Genomic DNA, 27,777 nt, shown 5'->3' with positions numbered 1-27,777 from the left:
CACTCTGGAAGCCTCCTAAAGGCTATGCATGGCCATTTTTGGAAAGGGGTTGGGGTTTCGGGAGGCCAAAAATGCTGTATTCACTGTATAAGACACACCCAGATTTTCACCCTCTTTTTTGAGGGGGAAAGGTGTGTCTTATATTCAGAAAAATATGGTAACTTTTTATTGTCATATTTCAATTTTATTATTGTTCAAATCAGCTGTCTTCTATTTTTTTGCTATTTTGGGATTCCCCTGATAGATTTGTACAGTGAAAGCAGTACTCCAGCAATCCCAAGTGATACCAGATAATTTAGGCAAAGCCCATGAACCCAGATAAGCTCTAGCCAAGGTAGGCCACCTTAGAGCTTCCAAATCGGTGCTGAGTCAATATGCTCTTTCTCTGTTCTCCCATATAGTTGCAAGCAATCAATCACTTACAACTTAAATCTGTGTTGCAAAAGTTTACTGTAATTATTGTGACCCACAGCAAGTAGATCTGGTAAGCAAGTCTTGAAATCCAAACCATCAAGCACTGAAAACAAACAAACCATTTGCTTATACAAAAATATATTGGTTACATTGCTCAACTCCTTTGCTAAGAAGTTGCTGAAAATGGTTGAATAAATAATAGGTGTGCCATTGTTTTCAACCCATAACATTTAAAAATAAAAATATTATTTTCCGATAAAGTTCTTATCAAAAAAATTAATATGTTAGAACAGAGGGTATGGTAAGGAAAAAGGACTATAAACTTGTTTCATTATTATAGAACAGTTACAGTTATCATATCAAAGATATATGGGTATGAAAACAACCCCAAGTCATGTAGAGCTTCAGAAAGAAACATACCGTAACACATGATAATATTGTTATTTCAAATAAAAAAGAGTTTACTACAAACACCTCACTCCCCTTCCTGCTACCAGATGACTCTGAGCTACTGTTCCTTTCCAGTTGTGGCTGGAGACAGCTGAAGTTTATTGGTAGAAATCATAATTTGCATGCAAAACATCTCCATCGGTGGTGGGTTTCTACCAGTTTGCACTAGTTCTCCCAAACCGGTAGCTCTGCCGCCAAGCAGAGAGAGAACTGGTTCTTTGTTGCTTTGAAAGTGGGCCTGCCCGCCCGTCCCTGGGTTATATCTAGCTTTATTTCAGCTTCTGAAGCCCAGCTGATCAGGAGCTGCAGATTAAATTGCTGCTCCTCAGCTTTTTTCCTTGCTTTCTGAGCAAGTTTCTTTCAACTGCACACACACACGCTCAGCGTACCAGTAGGAACACCGGTAGGAACCCACCACTGGTCTCCATCATCTCCTGACTGAGAAAGATCTATTTGAAAGACCAAGGAGCTGCTGATTGTCAAAATAGACAGCACTTAAGTGATTGGACCAGTGATCTGCCTCAATATGTTAAGCTTCCTATACACCTGTACCAATGCTTTGGCCAATGAGTGATTGACATCACCAACCCATTGTCTCCCAAGCTGAAGGAGGGGATGGTGAAAATCCTCAAGTCTGGAAATTGCTTCAAGAAGTTGCCTTCAGCTCAAGTTCTGGTTAAAAATTAACCAGTACTGGATTTAGAGCTCCACATGTGGAGGTTTTATGAGGTCTTACAAACCATGTGATTAGCTTCTTTCATCCTTTGCATGTTTTACTGACCTTCACAACACATCTATCCACCATGGAATCTAGCCATTCGATGTATGATTCAATGGGTGACTGGTCTTCCAAAAGGTGATCAAATTCCTGATATACTGGCAAAATAAAACCCAAGGAATCCAAATCATTAATGGTGTTGTCTCTTAGATGACAAATGAAAGCAAATGTAGAATGAATAAAAATTGCTTAGCTAAATTGAACAACAGAACATTAATGCTATATTTAAGAAGAAAAAAGCTAAATTGTTTCTCATGACTATTCCTATTTATTTATTTAAAAGATTTATACAGTTGCCCAGTTTATAACCACTCTGGTTATATAAAGTCCTTCTTCCCTATAATCAGTAGTTTTGCATGATTTTTTGCTACATTTCCCAGTATTGTTTATCTATAAGGAGAAGTCAGACTCCATTCTGAGAATCATTCTTCCACAGCTAATTCAAGACTCTGACCCTTCAGACAGAAAAGGTCATGCATGAAATTCATTTAGAAATGCATCAAGAGGCTATTTAAATCCAGGATAGGCAACACCTTCCCATCAGGAAACATTCTATAGAAATGCAGTAACAGTTGCAATACTTTAAAAAAATTGTGATTTCAAGAGTGGTATGAGAAGTTTAGATATTATTTGAGCACAGGGGTTGTCTTCAAGGACATATGAGGAAAATAAGCACTAAGTATGGTTTGTGGTATTTTTACTTTTATAAATATTGTATTTTTTTTGCAACTGTCCAAATTATCTTATGATACACGTAAATGGCATCCTTTTCAAAACATGGCATTATTAAGTTGCAACCCAAACATTCTTACCATAAACAAATGTAGATATTTTGAATTATGCATGAATAAAATGAACAAAAGCTGTCTGATCTCTAGATAAACATGACTGCTGTGTTTCGTAACTATCAGAAAGCTTTACAAACACATTAAAAATCATGGGACTATAAAAATATGGTTGGATGAGGTCAAAGGTTTATATGGACTGTAATTCTATGTAGACTGTAATGGCCAATGAGATACATGTTGAAAGCTCATAAATAGAACATCATGGTGAGAACTCCCTTCCACAGTTGCTTCCTGCTAATTGTACTTGCTACTGAAATACTGTAGGCATTGGTCATTCATTGACCAGATTATTTGCAGGATTACCTCTCCCTAAGGATTCCTAACCTGTTTTACCAGATTGGATAAGTGGGTACATTTCTAGTTCCCTCCCTTAAATATTGCTATCCTTATAGGACCTTGTGCCTTCTCCATGTCAGTCCCTGCTGTTTGAAAGACCCTTCCTTCTGAGGCTTGGCAGGCCCCCACCCTTTTAACTTTCCAAAAATCACTTAAGATCTGAGTGAGATTATGAGATGTACTTGAAAAAGCTATGGTGGTGCAGTGGTTAGAATGCAGTATTGCAGGCTAGTTCTGTCCACTGCCAGGAGTTCAATTCTGACAGGCTCAGGTAGACTCAGCCTTTCATCCTTCCAATGTTCTTATTTAATATTTAAAAAAAATCCCATAAGGTTTCTGAAAATAATTCTTTACTGTATTGCACATCAGTGAAATAGTCACTTGTCACAACCACAGTCCTATACTCAATCCTTACTAGTTAAAAATTCATTAGATGTTTTTTCACTCTGAAAACTGAGATGAAATAGTATCCAGCAAGCGTCCTTCCTTGGAACAGAAGCATCCTGAACCATTCAGGAAAATGTCCAGCCTTGCTATCAAGTGCAGGTTTCTTCAGAGATAATTATCCATATAAGGAACCTCCAGTCCAAGTCTCTGCGTACTTGGAAAGCACCTAATCTGCACAGCTTTTAATTGGGCATACATTCAAATATACTGTTCCTTGAAAGAATGTTTGAAAGATGAAATCATTTCTTAAAGTGCAGCTAGAGTGTAGTCATGAAAAAAGGTTTGCTAAAAAAGGAATTGTAAAGTGGTAATTGGAGGAAACAGGTTTTGGGATGTTATAAGTAAGAAATGCTAACGTTCATGTCAGCCACTCTCCTGTCATATTAAGGAAATGTGAATCTAGGTACCATTTAGTTTTACAAATACATCTAAAGAGGCAGAAATGTCATGGGGAATTCAGAATAGCAACTTTATGCATGCTTATTATTAACATTGTTATAGGATTTGCTTTTAGTAAATATACCCAAATTGCATAATAAAACCCTTGTATGGAAGTGCCCTCCCCTCTCTACTTTGCACTGCCCTCCCCTACTCTACTTTGCACTGTGATAGCTAAGTTGCTGGAGAGCAAAGAGAAATTTAACAGAAAGAAGAGAAAATGTTATGGAACCAATATTTCTCCCATGTCATCTGTGCTAGCATCACATTCAGAGGAGGTGTGGTTGTGTGTGTGTGTGTGTGGGGTCAGAATCTTTTATCATCTGAACTGATTTTGGAAACAACAATACTGGTACATTCTGTTTTGTTAACATTTGGAATTAATTTCTCTTAGTCAAAAGTCCTATAGTCTTACATTGTATTATAAGTTTCCTGTGCTCCTCTTGCGAATCTTCCATGGTGTACAGTGTTTGTTTAGTGATACTATTAAGATCCACATTCCTCCAATCTTCCAGCATTTGGAATGTAATGTCTGCACTGTGGATCACAGTTCTTGAAGCCTATAATCCAATTTAAACAACTCATTAGCTTAGAGTTTATTACCTTAGATAATATCACATTATCCCTTTATACGGTTTTGTGGTAGGGTTCTGCTAATGTGATTTTTCTCCTTGGGTTCTGGAAAAGTCATGGAGTGCAGGAGGTAATTTGAATATAACTTTTCCCAGTCCAAATTAGAGATGTGGAAGTTCTAAATTTAAGGTAATACTATACTTCTGCTTCTTTTCATTTGAGGAAAAAGGCATGTTTGTCATTTGGAGAATAATCAGTTTCTTCATTATGTCCCTTAAATTCAGACTATTTGTACCTTGACGTTCACTTTTGAAATGATCACAATGATTTAAATAGTACATTAATTCACAATTTCAAAATAATTGAAACAATAACTGAAATCTTCACACATCTATAATAAGTACAGTACCTGAAGAATATGTTCAATATTGGAACTAGGCTCTATTTCAGAGCAGGTCAAATACTAATAGATCTGAATGAACTTCTGTTAACATTTTGAGCAGTAACTGGTCACAAGTACATAGAAAGGGAGGTGGGGGTAGAACATTACAGAGTGTTTATAACTTAAATCTGAGATGGGACCTTCATGCATAACAATGGACTTACTCAGTAGAACTGCCCATATTTCCATTCAATCCATGCAAATGCTATTTACTTAGCTTTAAGTTAGTAAGGGAGGTGGATCTATGACAATGGCCATCTTGCCATGGCCAACTCGCCCCAGCCAACTTTCTTCGGCCAACTCGGCAGAACAAGACTTACACTAATATCAAAGAAATGGTGAAATAGAATCATTAAAGAAAGGATGCAAAAGGAGGGACAAAATGAAATGTGAATGACAAAAATTAAAATGTTTTTTTTATTTTAAATAATTAAATTGAATTGTTCCTTTGTGAGTTGTCCTGCGGCAAGTTGTCAGTGGTGAGTTGGCCATGTCAAGTTGGCTGAGGCAAGTTGGCCCATTCCGACGGAAAGCTGAGGGGAACTTCATTGCAACTATCTACATTGCTTTTGCTACTGCTACTAAAGATTTCAATGTAGTAGTGAATTAGAGGCTATTCAAAATACTGGAGCAAGACAGTTTGCTCAAAGTGTTTATAAACTGCTTACATCTCTATTTGGTCATAAACGGAACACAAACAATTGATGAGATGGGGTAAAACTGGGACAGTAAGATAATGCAAATATTATTTTCAATGTGTTTCCTTTACAATTTACTGTAACTCTCCAGTTAGATAACAGCAAGGAAAGAGGTCTATAAAATGAGAAAATATCAGAAGCAATATTACAGATGTAATCAAAATGCTATTTAGTTTGGCATTCTGGATCTCCCAGAGGTCAGTCAGATAATTTTTAGGATTCAGTGAATGGATATAAGGGTATAAATCCTATTTTACATTTGCTTCCTTGCAGCTATTATTTGAGGCCTGCTCTCTGGGGTTCTAGAATTTGCATTGAGAGATTAGTCATCATGAATAGGCGATTCTTCCCAGAATATGGAAAATAATTTAAGTCAACAACTAGCAAGCAGGTATGGCTTTTCTGCTTCATTTAACTCTGAATGCTTTTTTCATATCAGTAAACAAATCCCATGTAAAAGTTCACAAATGCATGTAAAGAATTTATCTGAGAACTAACATATGTGTGTTTGCTGAGGAAGGAAATAAACTTATGACAAAAAAAGGATAAAATACCTGACATAGATGGTTTAACGATGTCTGCCTCCGAAGAATCTGAGAAAATCTTCTGGATACTGACAATGAGATGATCATTTATGTAGTTAGCTAGAATGATTACTTTAGCACCAAACAATACATCCTATATCTTCATTCAGTTCTACTAACAGCGCATCTTTAACTGATTTTGTTTTGTAAGAACTTTTTCTTTCAACAATATTTATATCATTAGATATGTTTGTTATGGGAATATGCATATTTTAGCCATTTAAAAAAAATAATGTTTGGGATAGAAATCATTATCCAATAAAACCAATGACCTTAAATCCCATTGAAAGTTATCTATTTATGATCAAATTAAAGTAAAATGATCCTTAGTTCTGTGCTTCTGCAAAAAGTTCCATGTGTGCTGATATGCTAGTTCTCATGATTAGAAGATCTCTAATAGAGTTATTCCCTAGAAGTGTCAAAGGTAACCTTAGATTCATAGTATCCAAAGCCTTCTCATTTCTGAAACAATTCTACCCTAGTTCTTCAGATTCCATCTGAATGAAACTGGATTAGTAATTCCACTTTCCATTCCAACAAAAATTGAAGTGATCCTCCACCATAGAAACTCATCCTCTCGTTGTTAGGACTATTTATACCACTGAACTAAGATTCTCTGGTTTATGATTAGTGATTGCAGTACACAAATGATGATTAAATGTACTGTATGTTATGAGCCACGCGTGCAGTGCTTAGAGTGCACTACTGCAAGCTACTTCTGCTGAATGCTGGCCTGCAATTTGGCAGTTCAAATCTCACCAGGCACAAGATCGATTCAGCCTTCCATCCTTCCGAGGTGGGTAAAATGAGGACCCAAATTGTTGGGGGCAATATGCTGACTTTGTAAACCACTTAGAGAGGGCTGTAAAGCACTGTAAAGTGGTATATAAGTCTAAGTCTTATTGCTATTGTTATTATGTAAGCATATTGATAAGGCCATGTACAGAATGAAATCCATGATATCTATCAATCTCTTTATCTATTGGTCAACAGTATGACACTTTATATCCATATTTTCTTGGATAAATCCTAATATTGTAGATATACTGAGGTACTCGTCTTTTTATCACAGGTAAATAAATAGTATGCTGAAATCCACTGCATTGCTTGAAGGTACATTCAGATGCCAGAGATGTTCAAATACTATATGACTTCACTAAAGTGAAGAGAATCCACACTGATCTCTCCAGTTGCAACTCTGCTTTGCTAAGATCAATTCCAAAAGATATACTAAAACATATTCATTTTGAGGAAAGGAACATGCCTTGGGTTATTTGAATAAATTATTAAATTACAAAATCATGTTGTTGAATGAGCCATTTTCAGAGTCTCCTCAACAAAGGTTAATCCATCTCCTAAATGATATTTTTCCCTCCCTTTTTCAACTTCGCTCACATTTTCTGTCTTAAAAAAAACTTGTGATGTGGAAGTTAGCAGGTATAAAAGGAGCAGGATTGATGAAATAAAGCAGGCTTTCCCAAGATATAATGTTCAAGGCAGGCATCTACAGAGTGTAGTGCCCTTCCTATGGAGGTGGTATTATTTGATCATCTCCATTTTTTATACTTTGACACCTGAGGCAAAGGCCTTGGACTCTAGTTAGAAGAGGCGCTTGATTACTTGCATTTGAGAGGATTTTTAATTTAGTCCACAAAGACAGGAGACTTATTAATTTATTGTAACTGATCTGACTTTATCACTATGACCAGTCAGAGATATACACTCCAGAGGTGGCTTTCAGCAGGTTCTGACCAGTTCTGGAAAACCAGTAGCAAAAATTTTGAGTAGTTCGGAGAACCAGTAAATATCATCTCTAACTGGCCCCATCCCCATCTATTCTCTGCCTCCTGAGTCCCAGCTGATCGGGAGGGAATGGGGATTTTTTCAGTAACCTTCCCTGGCAGCATGCCCACCAAGCCATGTCACACCCACCAAGCCACGCCCACAGAACCGATAATAAATTTTTTTGAATCCCACCACTGATACACTCATATTACTGAAAGAATTGACAAAATGAATTAGAGATGATTAGAGATTGATAAATTAGAGATGCAATGATATTGTTCTTTTAAACCATGTCAGAGACATAAGACACAGAGCAAGTGTTAACCATCTTTTCAGGCATGTATGTAATTTTGCATACTGAGACTTTTAAAAAATCATCAAAGTATCTCATAAAAGTCCTAAACATTTTTGGCCATATCATGCCTAAGGTCATGTGAGATTTGTGGCATTTTTACATTTTGAAAGATTGCCAAAGCTTTTTTTTTTTTTAGTTTAATATATATTCTTTTGACATCAAAAGACACAGTGTTGCCTACTCCTTACATAAAATTAAAGAATGCCTTCAAGTTTATTCTAAATATTTATTTTCAAAATTTGAATAGCTTTTTTACATAAAATCTAATAATTATTCCAATCTTTCTTCATTTCAGCATCCTGATTTTGGAAGAATAAATTTAATTTTATAGATTAAAAAAATAGGATTGGGCCACCCTTAAATCTACTGATAGATCCTGCGCTATCTTCCACGTGTTCTTGAGGTAGGTGTATAAGAACTTAATCACAGCACAGAATATATGTGTCCTTTCTGGTTTTTTAAAAAATTACTCATAGAACATAGAGTGGACTGATTTGATTAAGAATATTGCTTTACCACATATGTAGTGGGAATTGAATTCTTTATCTGGCCATTTTTTAAAAAAAAAATCCTTTGCATTTTTAAAAAAAAAATCCTTTGCATTTTTTAAAAAAAGTTCTACCGGTGCCAGGAATCATACTGCCTTTTGATTAATATCTTTAACTTAATATTACAGCATCACAAACAATTTTTCCACTTGTATTAAGAAAGTATGTAACACGTACATTCAAACTTGATATTTCGTAGGTTTTCAGGCAAGTCATGAAGAGCTACCTTTAGCCATTCATCCAGTTGTTTGGCAAACTTGCGGATCACCTGTGTTAAGCTGGAAAGAAAATACTATTTCAAGAACATACATTGAGAGTCTTTCTTAGCAGAAGAAAACAGGAAAATATTTGCTATGCAACTCCCCAATTCTTAACCCTATAGTTCAAAATTGGTAAATTCTTCCTTTCCTGATCTATCTCGTATTAGTTCCTCAACTTTGTGAGACCTAATTTCCAGTCATTCATAGGATTCATAGGATTCACATTCATAGGATTGCACTGAGAATAGTATATATCATGTTATAGCTACCTAATAATAAGGAATCTGAAAAGGGCACCAAAGTATACAGAAAAAGTAATCTATAGAGTTCTGAAATGAATAACTACAAATTCTTGGATCTGTTGTTTCCCCTCCCCCTGATCTTTTTTTTTAAAGTTATATTCAATTTTTCAAAACTATGCCACTTTTCAAAATTATGATCCATAATTGCTGCATAACATTAATTTTCAGTGGTGTTTAATGTTTAGAACTTAGAAAAATAAATGTTATCGCTACTCCTCCTCCTCCTCCTCCTCCTCCTACTACTACTACTACTACTACTACTACTACTAGAACTGCAACTACAGTTATGTACTTTAGTTAACAGGAATAACTGAAACAGATTGAATTAAATGATTCCATTGCTATCTAGGAAATGTCGTGGTTAAGAACTGAGGACAAAAACACACTGCCTTGTTAGCCTCTCAAATGGTAATAAAACAGGCACACAAGACATACTATATTGCTGAGGGCATTTCAGACTAGTGTAGAGGGTCACACCATTTATAAACATTGTTCTCAGGCCACAAGACCATCCAGAGGTCTCAGGGTTCAAGAAAGTATGTACAAGAAGATCTAGCCCTTAAGATACTCTGGTTGGGAAATATGGAGTAGAAGTTGAACTCATCAATACACTACTAATTCCAGAAGGCTGGAATAGAAAACAATGTAGGAATGAAGATCTGTAACACTCACAGAAAAGCATTATTTAAGATGGAATTTCAAGGAAGAAAACCTGATAAATTAAAAATGTTGTTGACTGTACTTGTATTAAAAAGACCGCCAGAATGGTAAAAAATTTAGAATTCAAAACTGAAGCATGCAAACTGAGCATTGCCCGTGTATTTGTCTTTCATTCCTAAATGACAAATTCCACCATTCCCTGACATTTGAACTCAGTCTGCAGTATTCTGTCAAACCCATTTGATTATATTATTCACTAGCTGATATTGCCCAGGTATTTATTTAAAGGGAGAAAATGTCCAGAACGAATGTAATTTCTAATGTTGGATTTTCCCTCTTACCAGAGGGAGCCCCCTTGTGGAGTACTCTGAAGCCGTTACCATGACAACTCCACCGCGCTGCATAGTAGAAGCCATTTTACGGCAGTAAAGTAGAAGCTATTTTAAGGCACAACAGGCTGTATCTTAACAGAACACTCCCCCCCCCCCCCAAGAGAGGTTAGGGGTGTCTTACCCCCACAGTATTTGTTTCCACAGAGTAAGTCATCTGTGTACCAAGTTTGGTTGAAATTGCTTGAGGGGTTCCAGAGACACAGCCATATATATATATATATATATATATATATATATATATATATATATATATATATATATATATATATGTGTGTGTGTGTGTGTGTGTGTGTGTGTGTGTGTGTGTGTGTGTGTGTGTGTGTGTGTGTGTGTGTGTGTGTGTGTGTGTGTGTGTGTGTGTGCGCGCGCGCGCGCGCAGGTGCGTATATGTATGTGTATATGTGTATATGTGTATATGTGTATATGTGTATATGTGTATATGTGTATATGTGTATATGTGTATGTGTATGTGTATGTGTATGTGTATGTATATGTATATGTATATGTATATGTATATGTATATGTATATGTATATGTATATGTATATGTATATGTATATGTATATGTATATGTATATGTATATGTATATATATATATATATATATATGTATATATTCACTTGGTCTTATGTTAGAAAAATTCTTCATTTAAACTGAATAGAGGGGCATATGTCGCAAGCAAACTCACACCAATACACTCGCACAAAAATCAGTCTATAAAATATACTCACCTATCAGGTAATGCTTGCAAGACTGTTGGCATCAAAACTCCAGAAATAGCTTTATACAGTATTGAATCACAAACTCCAACTATATTTACTACAGTGGAAGACCCCAGTACAGGAAGCATGTGAGGTGGCATCCCTTGCCAAAAGTGCAGAAGAAAACTTTGAACCTAGAAATGCACCCAGACACAAGAAATAAATGGAATGTGTAATTGTTTTATTATTATTTGTCTTATCTTCTAGAGTGGCAGAAAGACACTTCTGATTTTCTTTTTGCCAAACACCATCAAATGGTATGTTCCACCCATGGCAGTTTGCTGATGAAAAAGGAGGGGGGGGAAGAGTTGCAAATAAAGGGTGGGTTCTGTTTTCTTTCTTTCATGTCCATGTACCACTGGGTTTCATTCTGCTCATCAGCCTTGCAAGATAGTCCAGATAAGAAGCATGCCCAAATAAACTATTTATACATTGTTGTGAGGTTACATTAACAGAATCTGGCATGTCTGAAATTACATTTAGTAGTTTGTATTTACAGCCCCAAAAACTAGGGTGGGTACATTGTGAGATGTTTGTCCCTTTCCATCTGCAGGCTCAGCTGCTTCTTATGTACATCTGTTCTCTTGGCTGTGGCTCTTCCCACATCTCCCAAGGGCATTCCCACATACCATTACACCAAGGGTGTCAAATTCAAGGCCTGAGGGCCAGATCTGGGCCGCAGGGTGCTTAGATTTGGACAGAGGTGGTATTCTGTCGGTTCGTCCTGGTTTGGGTGAACCGGTAGTGGTGGCAGTGAGAGGCTTCCCCCACCCACCCAGACATTATTAAAAATGCTCTGTATATGTGCAGAAGGTTCTGCGCATGCCCAGAAGTGCCACATATGAGCGAAATGAGTGCTCCCGGTTTTGAACTGGTAGCGAAGTTTAGAGCATTTCATGCCTAGATCTGGCTCTTGGGGCCACTCTGGAAACAGTTAAAGTTTGGCCTGCAGTGCCTCTGCCAGTGAAAACTGAGCTCCTGGGCTCCAGGACATCGAGCTGCCCATGCCCACCCTGGCCACACCCACTCAGCCCCCCAAGGTTAAACACATCCCTGATGCAGCCCTCAATAAAATTGAGTTTGACATCCCTGCATCAGGGGTGGGTTTCAACTGGTTCGCGGCGGTCCCCGCGAACCGGTTGGTTGGCGAACCCGGAAGTAAGTAACTTCCGGGAATGGTGAAGGGCCCACCCATCCGCCCGTGGTCCTTACCAGTCTTTGAAGGCTTCTGCGCTTCCACGCAGGTGCATGGCACATACAGCGCCTGCGCGATTCTCCGCAAGCAGCTGGAGCATCGCGCAGGTGCTAACACGCATGCGTGAACTACACGCGTGAACGAGGACGCCGCCGGCCCCGTTCCAACCGAACCGGTTGGAACGGGATAAGCAACCCACCACTGCCCTGCATTACACTAACAAGGAGCCCTAACAATTTTCCTCTGAAAGTACATGACCGTTGACAGAAATTTGGTTCCCTTTCAAGGTTAACAAAAGAGTTTTCCTATCCAATATGGAAGCAGTCAAAATGAGGAAAGAGGCATTACACTGAGGGGTAGGAAACAGTTAAATCATCCTGTATAGATTACAATTAACTTCAGGCTATCATTCATTGTAAATATATTTAAGACCTAAATCTAAATTAACATCACCTTGTGGTGAGATGGGCAGCAAATAAATTTAATAGATAGATAAACAAGCAAACAAATATGACCTTGCCCTGAACAAGAGATTTGTGCTATTAGAAGGAATTGGTTATTCTGGACTGACTACATAAAAAAAAATCATATGAATAAGAATTGAAAGAGAAACAAAAAGCAAAGAACTAGAATATGTTGTAATGTTGGAGTTTAACAGAGCAAGTTAGCAGGAACTTTGGAAATCAATATTCTGTACTAGTTTAATTGATCTTAGTGTTAAAAATGGCATCCATTTTAAGACATATTCACCAAACTAATATTGCAGAACTAATTATAAGATTTATTTCAAATATTATTGCATATAAAACTGAGCCATAGATATTCTCAGCCTTATGAATTATAAGTATATGTGTACAACTTTATATATAAGAGCCGAGGTGGCGCAGTGGGTAGAGTGCAGTACTGCAGGCCACTTCTGCTGACTGCTAGTTCAGCAGTTCAGCAGTTCAAATCTCACTGGCTCAGGGTTGACTCAGCCTTCCATCCTTCCGAGGTGGGTAAAATGAGGACCCAGATTGTGGGGACGATATGCTGACTTTGTAAACCGCTTAGAGAGGGCTGAAAGCCCTATGAAGCGGTATATAAGTCTAACTGCTATTGCTATTGCTATATAACTATAGACATGTGTATATAATAGATATGAAATACTATATGTATATCAGTGGTGGGATTCAATTTTTTTTTACTACCAGTTCTGTGGGCGTGGCGTTGCTTGGTGGGCGTGGCAGGGAAGGATACTGTAAAATCCCCATTCCCTCGCCACCCCACTAATCTGCTTTCCAGCTCCATTCTCCTGTGCAGGGCAACAGAAGAAGACCCATCTGATCAGCTGGGACACCAATCAGCTGGTGGTGAAAATAGATGTGGGGCAGAGCCAGCCAGAGGTGATATTTGCCAGTTCTCTGAACTACTATAAATTTCCCAGTTTGCCAGAACTGGTCAGAACTGTTAAATACCACCTCTGATGTATATACTTAATAAATTTCCATCCTCCCTTTAATTCAGGAGCTCAATGTAATGTACAAAGCATGTCTTCTTATTTTCCACAGCTCTGTGGGTGACCATGAACTGAGAAAGAATAACTTTCCCAAAGTCTTTCAGTAAGCTTCCATGACTGAGGGTATACTAGAGTCTGGATAACCCCACTACAGGGAAGAGCTTATTTATTCTGTTTTCCATTTATATTATCTTTTTTTATTTATTTAGAAATTTTATATTGCTTCCTACTCGCATATGATGACTCAAGGTTACAAGATCATGAAAACACAATATAAAAGAAAGAAAAAGAAAAAGGAAAAGAATAAAAGAATACCCCCCCTTCCCATGCCAGGGACAACACATGTTCATATTAGCCATTTAATGGGCTCAATCCTGCTCTGGTTTACCCAGGCCTGATGGAAGAACCACAACTTCAGGGTCCTTCCTAAAGAGTTAGAGTGGCAACCTGTCTAATCTCCAAGGGAATGATGTCCCACAGAGAGGGAGCCACCACAGAGAAGGTCCTTCTTCTGGATATCACCAGATATATCTCCTTACGGGATGGGATCTGTAACATTCCTTGCCTCCCTGCTCTTATCTATGTAATTTTAAGTAGTATAGAGGGTTTTTTTTTACAGTCTTCTATCTCATTAATACTTATGATCCAGAGGTGGGTTGCTAATTTTTTTTACTACCGGTTCAGGTGCGTTTGTGCGTGACGTTTCTGTGCATACGCAGAATCGTCCAGGTGGGTGGGCGGAGCCTCCTGCCGCCTCTGCTGCTGGTTCGGCCGATACAGGCCAAACCAGCAGCAACCGACCTCTGTTCTGATCTCAATTGCTCATCTCCTCCATCCTTTTATATAAGCCTCTTTTTTGTACTGCTGTCCTTCCTAATTTATTTTTCAGTACATTGCCTGATTGCATCATTTCTTCAGCTTCCTTGCCTTGAAGCATCCTGTTCCTTAGCTTCCTTTATTCTCAGAATCTTTTTATCCAACAGAACTAACACATTCTATTAGTTCCAACAGTTCCAGTTTTCAGTGGGAAACATTTTGAACCTTCAGAACAATGTAGTCAGTCAATATAAACATTTTCATTACCATCGATAAGTATAACTGAATGAAAACTATCCTAGGAAAAACTTTTTACTTCATTACAAACCTCATCAAAGTTGGCTCTTATTACAGTATCAAGTATCCTTTGACAATGTGTTCTGTACATCATTATAAAAGTAGATACCTAGAAAAATAAAAAAGAGCAATTCTTATTAAGGATGTCATAATTTAAAACAGTAACATTTCTAGTATAATCTATCATGATCTCCAGTTCCTAACAAATTCCTAGCAGCAGAGACAGACGTGAAGAAGGTTTAATCCTTAAGGCAGCAAAAATACTAGTATCAAACTCAGGTCTCACAAGCTGTAACTATAAACCTTAATCCAGATAGAGCCTAACCTAATACCCACATATCTTGGTTTCCAGATCAAGCTGCTAAAAGGGTGTCGTCTTTGAGTCAGAGCGTTATGTTTCAGAAAGTCTGCTTATCACCAAATGTACATTATTCCAGCAGAAGCATTCTGGACTAGAAAGTTACTCCTTCAAAATTCTGAATTCCCCCTCAAGTCCTATTCTTGAGAAATTGTCAAATTGTCCATCCAATTTCTCTCTTTGTCCATCCAATTTCTCTGTTTTAAATGTTTCTCAGTTAAAAACATTTAAGGGAGGACGAAAGTATTTGGGGCTGGGCATGAGCCATTTGCCCAAATTAAATTATTCTGCTACTACCACCACATATTAACTGCATGTGATTTCTTCCTCAGAATACCTAGTTGCAGCTTTGGGTTGTAATTAAGTTAGGGATATGATGCCAGGAAAAAGAATTGGTCCTCTGCCTTTTTGCACTAATCTACTTTCCCTAAGTTGCTGGGTTTGTTTTTTTTTACTAAAGAAATATTGGAAAATTCAATCATGGATCTTTAATGTGTTGTCTACTATGAACCAATACAAGCCTCTTTCATCTATAGATGACTGAATAAATGCCATAAATTATTTGTTTCAAGTACAGTGAGCAATCAAGTCCTTCATAAATTAAGTCACAGTCTTCTTAAACTCAATCTTTTGAAGAGGCACTTTTTCATACTTAAGTTAGCCTTTCCTCAACTGAGAAAAAGCAGAGACCAAAGCAAGCCAATGAATATTTTACTAGCGTCACCTTCTCTTCTGGCAGGCTGGCTGGCAGATTTAGTTCTTTGACATTTGGAAATTCTGGCAGCAACGTCCCAAGTTTGGATCGTGGTGAATATGCCACTGTCTGTTTGATTACTTCTTTTTTTCCTGTTTCATTGACCCAGGCTGCTCCTTTCTTAGAATACATCACGTCATAATACTGGGAGCTTTCTTTCACTGCAATGCCATAGTAATGGTACCTGAAATGTTGAATACACACTTTTTTTTAAAGAGAGAGAACTTGTTCACTCAAGTATGGTTAAAAAGGAAAATTGCTAACAAAACAGACTTCATGCCAATTTGCAAGTTAATGCCTGAGTGCAAATTCACCATCAGAACATAAGCGTGAGGATTCAAGTTGCCTAACAAGCTGCATTTTCCATCCACAGGAGCACCCAGGAAAGATACAAATTGGCAGAGCCTGGTGCTTTTGCCTCAGCCCTAAGCCAGATATTTGGTAGAAGCGAACACCTTCTTCTCTACTGTGATAATAAATTTGTTATATGGCAATTAATATTTTTCTTAAGCTCTCTAATACATGCCCCTTTTAAGAATAGTCATAGAGTTGCAATTTTTACTATATGCTTTAACTGTAGATGGCAGCTTCTTTTAGAACAGAGGCCTTCAAACTTGGCAACTTTAAGACTCGTGGACCTCAACTTCCAGAATTCTGAGAGTTGAAGTCCACAAGTCTTAAAAGTTGCCAAGTTTGAGGACCCCTGCTTTAGAAGTTTGCAACTTCCTTTAGAGGTTTGCTGGCAGAGCTTTTAGCTGTCTGTATTACTATGTATTGTGATGTTAGGAGGGTTGGATAAATTGAAACCTAAAGGTAATTTATAGCCTCTCAGACATATTTTTGCTGTGCCACTAGATTCATGCTGTCAATACTTGTTGGTATGCTAACAGACTTTCATAACACATTTTTTAAAAACAAAGTAATCCATAAAATAAGTATATTAAGCCTCAATTATTTTTTTTCCATTATGTTTTACATAATCTCCTCAAATCTGTCAAAGGGTTGAAGATTTAGTTTCAATCCTTCCGTGATGTCACCTTGTTTCTGTCACACCACCGTTTGCCTCCTTCTTTTTCTTTTAAAACGTAGCCTCCAATATAAACACGTATGTGCCTGAGGGCTAGTGATTCAATAGCTTACGAGAAGCATTGGGAAAAGATAAAAGAAGCTGTGGTATTGGTCCCTCAGCATCGGCAGGTGTATGACTGCTAAATAAAAATTACTGGCTGAACTGGTCTATGACATCAGCATCCACAAGAAATGCTGCTATCTATTTAGCCAGCAGTGCTGAAATAGTGATTGTCCAGTGCCCCCATAAAAGGCACCGTGTTCTCGCATTCATTCTTCCTACACCCTTCATTCAAGCCCTGCTGAACTCTACTTAAAAGGTATTACCTTCCTTAGGAAGCTGTGATTGGATGCTATTCTATTGCACAGAACATCTATAATGGCAAGTATATATTTCCATACTCTATAAAACCGCTCTGATGCACTAAAATGGTCTGGGGATAAAAGGTTAGGAACATGGAGTCTTTATATGTCACGGCGTAAGAATACATTACAGAAAAGATAAATTGACACGATGGCAACACACTTCTACACCGAGCCCAAATCGGAGAATAAAAAATACTGCATCACATCAGTCTAACAGGAAGGCATAGCAAAGGGCAAACAACCAACACATATCTCACCTGGCTAAGGGAAGCAGCAAATCTTACCTGTCAAATTTTGATAAGCATTTATAATAATTACCTGTATTTTATAATTCATCAGTATATTTGTATTTAGAAAAGATGCATTTGGTCTTATGTTTTTTTTTTAATTGGGAACCACACATTATCCAGTCTGTTACTCCTCCAGTGTGAAATATGACCATCATGTCTCCTGCAGGCCATAACTATCAGAATTCCAGGAGAGATGAAGAGCAGATAAGCAAAGATGGGGCATGGGACCAAGCAGACAATATAATTCCATCTTGTGCACCGATTGGTAACATGGCCACTACTCTTGGTATGTGGAATGGCGACTGCCACTTTTCTTAAGCTCTGGAGAACGGTAAAGCAGCGGCATACAAATTGTAGTCCAAAGTGACCTGGATTCATCAGGAAGCAGTACTTCTGTACCTTGAATAGCTGTGTGGAAAAGAAGATGTTGTCCCTAGTCGAAGCAACCTCTTCTATGCAATTATTAGCGGTATAGAAGCCTAGTCCTCCATTACAACTGACCATGCTATATCAGAGTTTTTGCTTTTCTTATTGATAGGCTTTCTCCTCGCCACACATAAGTATTTGCCATAGACATATTGCATAAAAATATTCTGCAATCACACTTCTGTAACACACTTAACCTTTCTATGATAATGAAACACTCATTATTGCTTACTTCGATTGGCCTCTGGTTCCTAATCTTCGTGTCGTTAACTGTGGAAACTGTTGTCTTATTATCTGTAAATTATAATTTAATAATAATTTCATGTTAAGAAACATAAGATCCTATTCCAGTCATGTATATTTAATCATGCTTATTTAATTAAGTTTATTTATTGTCATTGCACATCGTACAACAAAATTAAATGCTATCTTCAGTGTACATTATAATTATAAAAATAAAACACAAACACACATCTTTCATATTCTATATAATTGAAATTGAAAACCCGACATTGCTTATTGCACTATACCATAGAATTCAATATAGTTACTGCCCTGGGATAGAAGCTGTTTTTCAGCCTATTTGTCCCTGTTTTTATTATCCTGTACCGTCTGCTAAATGGTAATAGTTAAAAAAAGGTGCCCAGGATGAGATGGATCTTTAAGAATGTTTTTAACTTTCTTAAGACAGTTTTCTCTTATTTGAAGAGAAAGTAAGAAAAAAATTAAAACAATTCACTTATAAAGAGCTGTTTTAAAATCACATATTTTATATCACTGGAACATATTACAAAGCACAAATTATATATGCATACTTGGAAAGAATGGATAAAACTGCTATCATTATTATATATATGGTTGTACTATTGTCTATAGCTGTGATAGTTTATATATTTTGAATTTTCCTTACCTATCCTTACAATAATCATCTATTTAAAAAAAACTGGAGTGGAAGATTATTGCAGAATGTACTATTTATTGATTAAAAAAGAGAGCTATTTTAGATAGGCCAAGTTTGAAATAAGAGGGTTTTCTATTTCAAACTGGAAAACTGAACTTATAACTAGAACAGTGATGGCGAACCTTTTTTGGCTTGTGTGCCAAAAGCGGGGGGAGCACAGGGGGATCATGCACAGGTGTGCCACACATGTGGGTGCTTCCCCCCTCTGCGTACAAGACCAGCGCTCCCCCTCCCACTTTTTCGTGCTTTTTTCGCCCTCCCCAGGCTCCAGAGGCTTCCTAGAAGCTCAGGGAGGGCGAAAATAGCCTCTCCACCCCGCTGGAGGCCCTCCAGAGCGCGAAAAACCGGCCCTATGTGCAAACCGGAAATTCGGGAACAGCCTTCTGGTATGGCCATAGAGTTGTTTTTCGCCCTCCGGAGCCTTCAGGGAAGCCTTAGGAGGATGAAAAATGGCCTCAAAAGAAGGCCAAAGTCAGCTGGCCAGCCAGCTGGCAGAAACGCCTCGCGTGCCCTAACAAATGGCTCTGTGTGCCACTCGTGGCACGCGTGCCATAGGTTCGCCATCAAGGAACTCGAATATACCTGTTTCATTTTTAATTTTCGCTGCACAACTCTTTAACTGGAATCCCACTAAGATTTATCTGATTAAATTATTATTATTTACATCCATTCCATAAACATTCCCCTTTTTTGCATCTTGTTATACATGGAATCTTCCACACAGTCTAAGCCAAAATCAAAAACGTCTGTAAAAGGATCTGAGTCAAAGTATCATGTAAGTACCGTGATGTGCCATGATTATTTATCTTTCATTTTTACCACATTTGCTTATTGATTGATTGTTTGATTGACTGATTAAGTAATGGGGAACCAAAATGCTTTGCTTCATGAGCCTTCGAAGAGGGGAAAACATACAGATTTAATTCTGAACTAAAGGGTGGGGTGGGGGGGAGATCAGCAAACAGAAAAACACTTTTGTGGAGCTGTGAAAGTTCAGCCTAGCTATTTGATAAATGAGCAGACAGGCGGGCAGCCTCTTTCTCTGGCTCTTTCTTTTTGTGCTGATTCAATGAAGCCTACCTAAAGAACACCACATGCTGTTCCAGCTACTGATCTAACATTCCGCAACATCTCAGGCTTCCAAATTCTCTTTAATTACACATTAATCCCACCCATCTCTCTTTCAGTTTGGGCAGACAGAGATGGGGGCACCCAGGCACTGGGGATGTGGTGGGGAGAAGGCATTTTCTGAGTTTTCAGAGTGGACCAGAGTGCCTGATGTCATTTAGAATGCACGACAATTACTCCTCAAGTAGAATTTTTCTTCAACTACTCCAAAGACAAATAAAACATTCCTATTGGTTTACTCTTATTGTCTCTTGAAACTAGAAAAAACAATATACTTTGCTTTACCTTTTAAGAAATACAGGTCTGGAGCCCCTGTCAATGGGATATTAAAAATCAAAACTTATCTGTGCATCACACCGGGGACTGAGGATAAAGCCTGAATCCCCTTTTCACCCCAGCCTTGGTGAGGGAGCGTTAAACACCTTGCCTTATTTCATCTGTTGTACCTTGTTTGCCAGTGTTTAATTTTTATTGACTCTATTGTAGTTTCTTCGTTCAATAGTTGGGAGCTGCCCAGAGTTGTTGGGAGTTAGGGGGCATACAAGTTTAATAAATTGTTATTACATGACATACATTATTATATCACATACATATGAGCCATGGTGACACAGTGGTTAGAGTGCAGTACTGCAGGCTACTTATGCTCTGCCGGCTGCTTTCAATTTGCCAGATTCAAATCTCACCAGCTCAAGGTTAACTCAGCTTTCCATCCTTCCCAGGTGGGTAAAATGAGGACCCAAATTTGGGGGGGAGATATGCTGAGTCTGTAAACCATTTAGAGAGGGCTGTAAAGCATTGTAAACCAGTATATGTCTAAGTGCTATTGCTATTATCTTTCAAATCCCTGAAATTAGTTGCTTTTTATACTCACCTTTCCAAAACTAGCAGCATTGACAGGCTGAGTATCATTTTTCTCACAGAAATCCAAATAGTGCATGTAGAGGGCACTTCGAGGAATGCAGACACCTTCTGCAATCTCGTAATTCTCCTCCAGCCTTAAAAATGACAAAACAAAGACAGATATACTGACTTCTATGCACATCCATTCCATACCTATGTGTGTGTGCATGTGTGTGTGTGAGAGAGAGGGGGGAGATTCTACTGGTTCGGCCCGGTTTGGCCAAGTAGGTAGTAACTCGGCCAGCCATGCCCCCAAACTGTTCTCTCAGTGGCCCCATAGGCACGGCCATCTTGTTTTTTGCTTCTGTGCATGCGCAGAAGCAGTTTTTACCTACTGTGTATGTGTGCACAGCATGCATCAAGTGCGCACACACCCGAAGCACGTCTCTGAGCAAACTGGCAGTAGAAGAAGCTGGAACCCACCCCTGGTGTGTGTGTGTGTGTGTGTGTTTGTGTGTGTGTGTGTGTGTGTTTGTATGTGTGTATGTGTTTGTGTGTGTGTGTTTGTGTGTGTGTGTGTGTGTGTGTGTGTAGGCTTGTATCCATTACAAGGTCTGAACCTTTAAAGGCTAGCAATTTTATTTTAATTTTGTTTTGTTTTCCTTTCCCCATAGAATTCTAGAATTTAAAGCTTGGAAATTCCTTCCCAAGTGCAGGACTCCATTGCCACAGTATTCTTAACAAGATATTCACCTTCTGTTAGATTATCTTCAGCAAACAAGAGTCTATCACCTCCTAAGCTAGTTTGTTCCATTGTTGAACAGATCTTACCATTAGGAAATGCTTCCTGATGTTCAACCAAAATTTGGTTTTTTCGTACTTTAAACCCAATATTTCTTCTGAAACACGTCTCAACAGTTCTGCCCTGACTACTACATGGTAACCTTTCAGATACTTGAAGAAGCTTTCATATCTCACTAAAGTTTCTCCACACCTTCTGATAACCCTTAATCCTTTATTTCAAGTACCTTTTTTATTTTTTTTACATTGAATGCTTTTATAGATGAAAATTAGCCCCAGAATACTATAACATTATATGTTAGCTTTCGATCTGAAAAGAGCAAACATATGCTTACAAGAATCAACTCAGAAATGAATAGTAAATAGTAGATTGTCATCTAATGAACAATTTTCCAGGGACTGAATTTGCACATGTTCAAACAGACTTGTAAAATGACACATTCTTAGCAGTTTGCTATATTTTTATAATCTGCACATGTTAAATTGTAATGTAATTTTTAAAATTTTGTAAAGTATGAACCTATTCACCTTATTCACTAATTATCATTTATGGTGTTGGTCAGAGTACGAATCCAACCAATGAGTAAAAGAAATACAATTTGAGATATCTTACTATTTATTTATGCAATTATTTGTAACTCAATTCCAAAAGGATTCTGTAATATCATTTATGTTACTAAAGTATAAAGCATTAGAAGAAGAAAAAAGTCACCAGTCTCCTCCATACCAATATGCTCCATTTTCTAGTAATAAATACCAAGGTCAACAGGCCTAGCATGAAAGGCACATAGGGAATCTGCCAAACCATCAAAGGCTTTCCAAGACAGTCTTTCAATGTGCTCCTTATGTATCCTTTCTGTAAAATTTACCCCTTAATAATTCTGCTTGTATCTCAAGGTGCTAGAGGACAACATCCTATTACAGCCAAAGGTCATGCATAGTTAGCACTCTGGAATTTATTTCTAATCTTCTCTTTTAAAGTTTAAGGGGAAAATGCACTTCCTTTGTAGTATAATTCATATTAAGCAGATAGCAAAGGTAAGCCTTAATAGTGTGTCTTCTGCCTCAATTCAGAGTTTAAAACTACCTTTGACCTGAGGACCAAACACCTAAGGATGAGACTATCTTCAAAAGATCCGTTTACATATAGAGTCACAATTACATTTCTATGCTATTCACACCAGCGTTATCCTTTCTCCTTCCCCTTTCTCACTGTATTCCATCCACAGCATCCATCCTTCATTCTGTAGTAATCCCACCCAGGACAGAATCACAGAATTAGAAAACTAATTTAGGCCACTGAGTCCAGCCTCCTGTTCAGTGCAGGAATCAAGATTAAAACATCGCCAGCAGATGGCTGTACAGACTCTGCTTGAATGCATTTAGCCCATCCTTGGTAAAACAGTTCTAGGCAGTCTTGATTCTTACCTAGGTTGCTACAATATGGATTATCATCAATTGGATTATTTACCCTAGGCATCTGCTCTTTAGAAGGCCAGGTCCTGAAGGTGAAACTCAAATACTTTGACCACCTAATGAGAAGGAAGGACTCACTGGAGAAGAGCCTAATGCTGGGAATGATTGAGGGCAAAAGAAGAAGGGGACGACAGAGATGGAGGTGGCTGGATGAAGACACTGAAGCAGTCAGCGTGAGCTTAAATGGACTCCAGAAGTTGGTAATGGACAGGAAGGCCTGGAGAAACGTTGTCCATGGGGTCGCAATTGGTCGGATATGAATTCACAACTAACAACAACCCTAGGCATAAGCTAAAAGTAGCAACTCTGATTATGTCATGCAGCACCCAGAGCTCTTCTTGCAATTCATTGGCTGCTTGGATCTATTTTTGGAAGTATATAGAACCACTGAAGCATTACTAGAAGGGTGGATAATTCAGAAGAATCTGTGGTTCTAGTTAAATGGTCCCCTTAACCTTATTTCAGCTGTTACTACTGTTAGGAATAATGTTGATAATGTCCAATAACGTTAGAAGGATGAATTATGGAAGATGCATACTTGGGTCAGTGAAGAGTAAACTAGTTAGTGGAGACATGACCTAGAGAGAATATCAGATATCTAATGGGTTAAATTAAGCTTTCTACTTTGCTGTACTGTATACTACCTTATTAAACTGAGACATAAAAATAAGCTTCAATTAACACTAATTTAGAAAAATGTGGATTTGAAAATAATACTAATAACTTAAAGTAACCTGTGAGCTAATTAGCAGAGACTTTTCTTATAAAAATATGATTTATATATCTTGCTATATTGTATGGAGATTCTCTTCCCCAATACTCCATTAGCTTTACAATGGTATTTTTTTCCTTTCTACAAACTATTTCATTAAGATATTGAAGTGGTTGAATAGAATTGGTTTCTAAAGGCAGCATCTATTCTTATTTTCTCTCTACCACAATATCATTGCTGCATTTGCCCTCAAATATACAGACACTGAACAAAACCTCTTTTCATAGGACACAGCCTGTTTGTATGCCATAGGTGCTAATTGGCCCGTCAATTTCTCTGACCAGGAAAGGATAGGAAGAAAGACTCTCAATTATTTCTCTTCATAATATCTAATGATTTTCCTCGTTTCTCTCCATTCTTTCATGGTGAATCATTAGTCTGTGCTAAACAATCTTCTGTTATATCTGAACTTTTCTTTAATGATCAAAAACCATTTTGATCATTGTTTAAGTTTACATATTTTTGTCATTTCAATAGAGAAAACTTTGTCATATTTTGAACTCTGGACTAGCCTGTAGTGTTACAATGAACTTGGACTATTTATTTTATCAGCAATGTCCTTAAAACACTATCTTTAAAATTAGGTGCAACATTGCAGTGTATTTCATTTGCTAAACAAATTCATTCACATTCCATTATATAATCTTAAAAATCCAAGAAAATCAGCGTTATAAAACTGGTGTTTCATTAGAATGAAGGCCGGCTTCCTACATTAAAGACACCTATAATTTGCTGTGTTTGACATTTAGGTTGTGTGGTTACAGTCATTATAGATCATAAACTTTGGTTTATGGCCTAGCATATTGAAAGACATCACCCAATTATAGTTTATTAAATAATTTGCAGTTAAATGAACTGTGTTACAGTAAGAAGCCAGATGTAATTCTCCACAATCACCTGTTGTTTTGATTTTCATTACCATTGTAATAAAATACTCATCTATCATTCAGAGGGCACAATACAGAGAGCTGTAGAATTTAATGGATACTATGACAACTTGGTCTGGATTAAAAAAAGAATGTATCTGACTAAAGAATGCATTCAGCAACTGTACATTTCATTGTAGTTCAACATTATTCCAGTTCCATAAAGAGCTGCAATATCTAAAAGATGTACTATATAGTCTTTGAAGTGTTAATTGGTACACCACAATCTTTCCCATCAATCTCCTTTTATATTGCTGAAGTATCACATCTCTTCCCCATACTAACATAATCAAAAGGAATAGAATGTAAAAAGAAGAGTTTAAAATGCTGAAGGAGATAGCACACTGCATTTGGGGTCAGGTATCTATCAATGCTCTGATCCAAAGATATCCTCAAGGGTGTGTTCAAAAAAATCAAATTGGTATCCAGGGCAGCGTGAATGAACCTAAACCTATTTTTTAAAAATGTGCATCACATATTAAAATCATGTGGAGTCTTAACTGCACTACCTTGACTTTTTTTTAACCATACCCTGCGGTAAGAGGTTGGAACCTAGAATAAATAAAATATTTCCAAAATTCATGGATATCCTTAGGCTCTGGGTATCTTCAATCTTTGGATGAGGTTGCATTTTCCTATTCAAGATTGGTGCACAACTCAAGGGATCATATGGGATACACAGCTTCTACTGGAAGAGCAGGTACCAACTATGGCCAGGAGAAACTTGCTCAAGTATATTTAGTGTGCCAGGTGCACTCTTTCTTGGACCAAGGGCACATCAGGCAGTCACTCATAACCTCATAAATGGATTGCAACAATGTGCTGCTCTTGAAAACTGTTCAGAAACTACAACTCTAACAGAGTGTTCCAAAGGTGCTTTTTCAAGAGGCAGCTGGAGAGGCAATTGGATTTTCTGTTTTTTTTTTTAAAATAGCAATAGCAGTAGACTTATATACCGCTTCATAGGGCTTTCAGCCCTCTCTAAGCGGTTTACAGAGAGTCAGCATATTGCCCCCAACAATCTGGGTCCTCATTTTACCCACCTCAGAAGGATGGAAGGCTGAGTCAACCCTGAGCCGGTGAGATTTGAACCGCTGACCTGCATCTCATCCAAAAAGCTTCTTTAGCTCTCAGAGATGTTTGAAGCTCTTAGATAGCTGAAGAAGCTTCTTGGATGAGAAGCGAAACATTTTCAAAGAAAAATCAGAAAGTCTAGTTGCCTCTTGAAAAAGCACTTTTGGGACAACCATGACCCGAATGACTGAGAATTTCCAGACCTTTGTTCCTGAATGCAGTGTCATGGACAATTTTAGCAGTGACGTGCAGTCAGGGGAGGCAGGGGAGGCACAGCCTCACCACTGTCAATCATGAAAAGGAAAAAAAATGTAAACGGGAAAAGGCGAGTGCTGAGGTTAGGATAGCTAGCTGCTGCCACACCATGAATGACTGCCTGTTTAAAAAAGCCTCTAAAAAAGTGCCCTTACTATGAGGCAGGAGAACTGCATGCCTCATCTAGTCTGACTTTTTAGGTGCTCGAGCAGAGTTAAGCGAGGGTTAAAAGCCTAAAAAATCCCGAGGTAGTTGAGGCACGCAGTTCTCCTGCCTCATAGCAGAGGGTGCATTTTTTAGAGGCTTCAACTCTGTCATTCTTTTTAAAGCTGCAGCATCGTGCTCACTCTTCCTCCTCTCTTTCTCCATTTCTGATGCCCCCCACCCCCACCCCACGCTCCCTCTTTTCCTTCAAATTTCCTTTTTTTCTTTTTTCTTTAATAAATGCAATGCTCCTCTCCCCCGACACCCCACTGACTAAAGCACTTTCTTTTGCCCACCTGAGCTCGCGGCAGCCCGCCTGAGCTCACGGCAGCCCGCCTGAGCTCTGCCGCGAGCACAGGCGGGTGAAAGAAAGTGCTTTAGTCAGTGGGGTGTCGGGGGAGAGGACTGCCTCACCAGCCATAAACCTCACCGCACGTCACTGAATTTTAGGTATGCTTTGCTGTGTCTATGTGACCCCAGCTGCACCAGTAAAAGTTCCAGGTACAATTCAAAGTGCTATTTATCATCTATAAAGTCCTTCATGGAAAAAGGCCTGGATTATTTGAAAGGCTGTTTGATTCCAATTGCTTCTGTCCATCTAGTTTGAATGGGTGTGCTCCAGCTCCCATCACTTAACCGGTATCATCTTCTGGGGCCTAGGAAGTATGACTGCTGCAACCCTTGCCCTGTGGAATGATATCCTCACAGAGATCTGGTTGGCTCCCACCTTGATAATGTTCAGGAAATTATTAATGGGCCATCATGAATCTCCTTGTGTGTGTGTTTATGCCTTAAAATACTCTAATTATAAACTGCCCAGTGTTGTTTGGACTCAGGCAGCCTATAAATTATATTTATGCATGTATCTCTCTCTCCCTATAGTGTTCCAGATGCCTATGACAATATTTACTACAATAAACCTACAAGATTCTTAATATTAATCCCTACATAACTGTTTTCAAGGCAACACAGATCAACTTAAGAAATGCCAAATTCTGTGTCAGATACAGAGCACTAAAAGTGCCTGGCTCACTTGTTGTGGAATAATCAATGAATCCATGGACAAAAGGCAGATGATTTAAGAGAACATAATTTGTCCAGTTCATGGTAGCCAATTCAAAACTCATATATAACTAATTAATCTGTGAAATTTAAAAAAAAAACAGATGCACAGAAAGACACTTTTCCGTGCTCTCAGCCAT

The 27,777-nt window shown here is 38.1% G+C and overlaps 1 protein-coding gene across 5 annotated transcripts in view; it reads right to left on the bottom strand.

Annotated features, from left to right (window-relative positions):
- Positions 1–27,777, bottom strand: part of RFX4 (regulatory factor X4) — an 83,452-nt gene that overhangs the window by 17,951 nt on the left and 37,724 nt on the right. For 4 of the 5 annotated variants that reach the window (XM_087723098.1, XM_087723093.1, XM_087723095.1 and 1 more), the window contains 9 exons: positions 21,099–21,222; positions 18,371–18,432; positions 15,959–16,172; positions 14,908–14,985; positions 11,041–11,204; positions 8,874–8,974; positions 5,979–6,037; positions 4,127–4,271; positions 1,646–1,740 (listed from right to left, as the gene is read on the bottom strand). In XM_087723098.1, coding sequence (XP_087579224.1) covers positions 1,646–1,740; positions 4,127–4,271; positions 5,979–6,037; positions 8,874–8,974; positions 11,041–11,204; positions 14,908–14,985; positions 15,959–16,172; positions 18,371–18,432; positions 21,099–21,222 — 1,042 coding nt within the window. The remainder of the gene's footprint in view (positions 1–1,645; positions 1,741–4,126; positions 4,272–5,978; positions 6,038–8,873; positions 8,975–11,040; positions 11,205–14,907; positions 14,986–15,958; positions 16,173–18,370; positions 18,433–21,098; positions 21,223–27,777) is intronic. The other variant, XM_087723097.1, reaches the window with a different exon arrangement.

This window comes from Thamnophis sirtalis, unplaced genomic scaffold (genome assembly GCF_051295495.1).
Source record: "Thamnophis sirtalis isolate CommonGarterSnake01/CBP01778 unplaced genomic scaffold, rThaSir2_p1.2 scaffold_9, whole genome shotgun sequence".
NCBI classification, from domain to species: Eukaryota; Metazoa; Chordata; class Lepidosauria; order Squamata; family Natricidae; genus Thamnophis; species Thamnophis sirtalis.
This window is presented reverse-complemented; position numbering and strand designations above follow the sequence as displayed.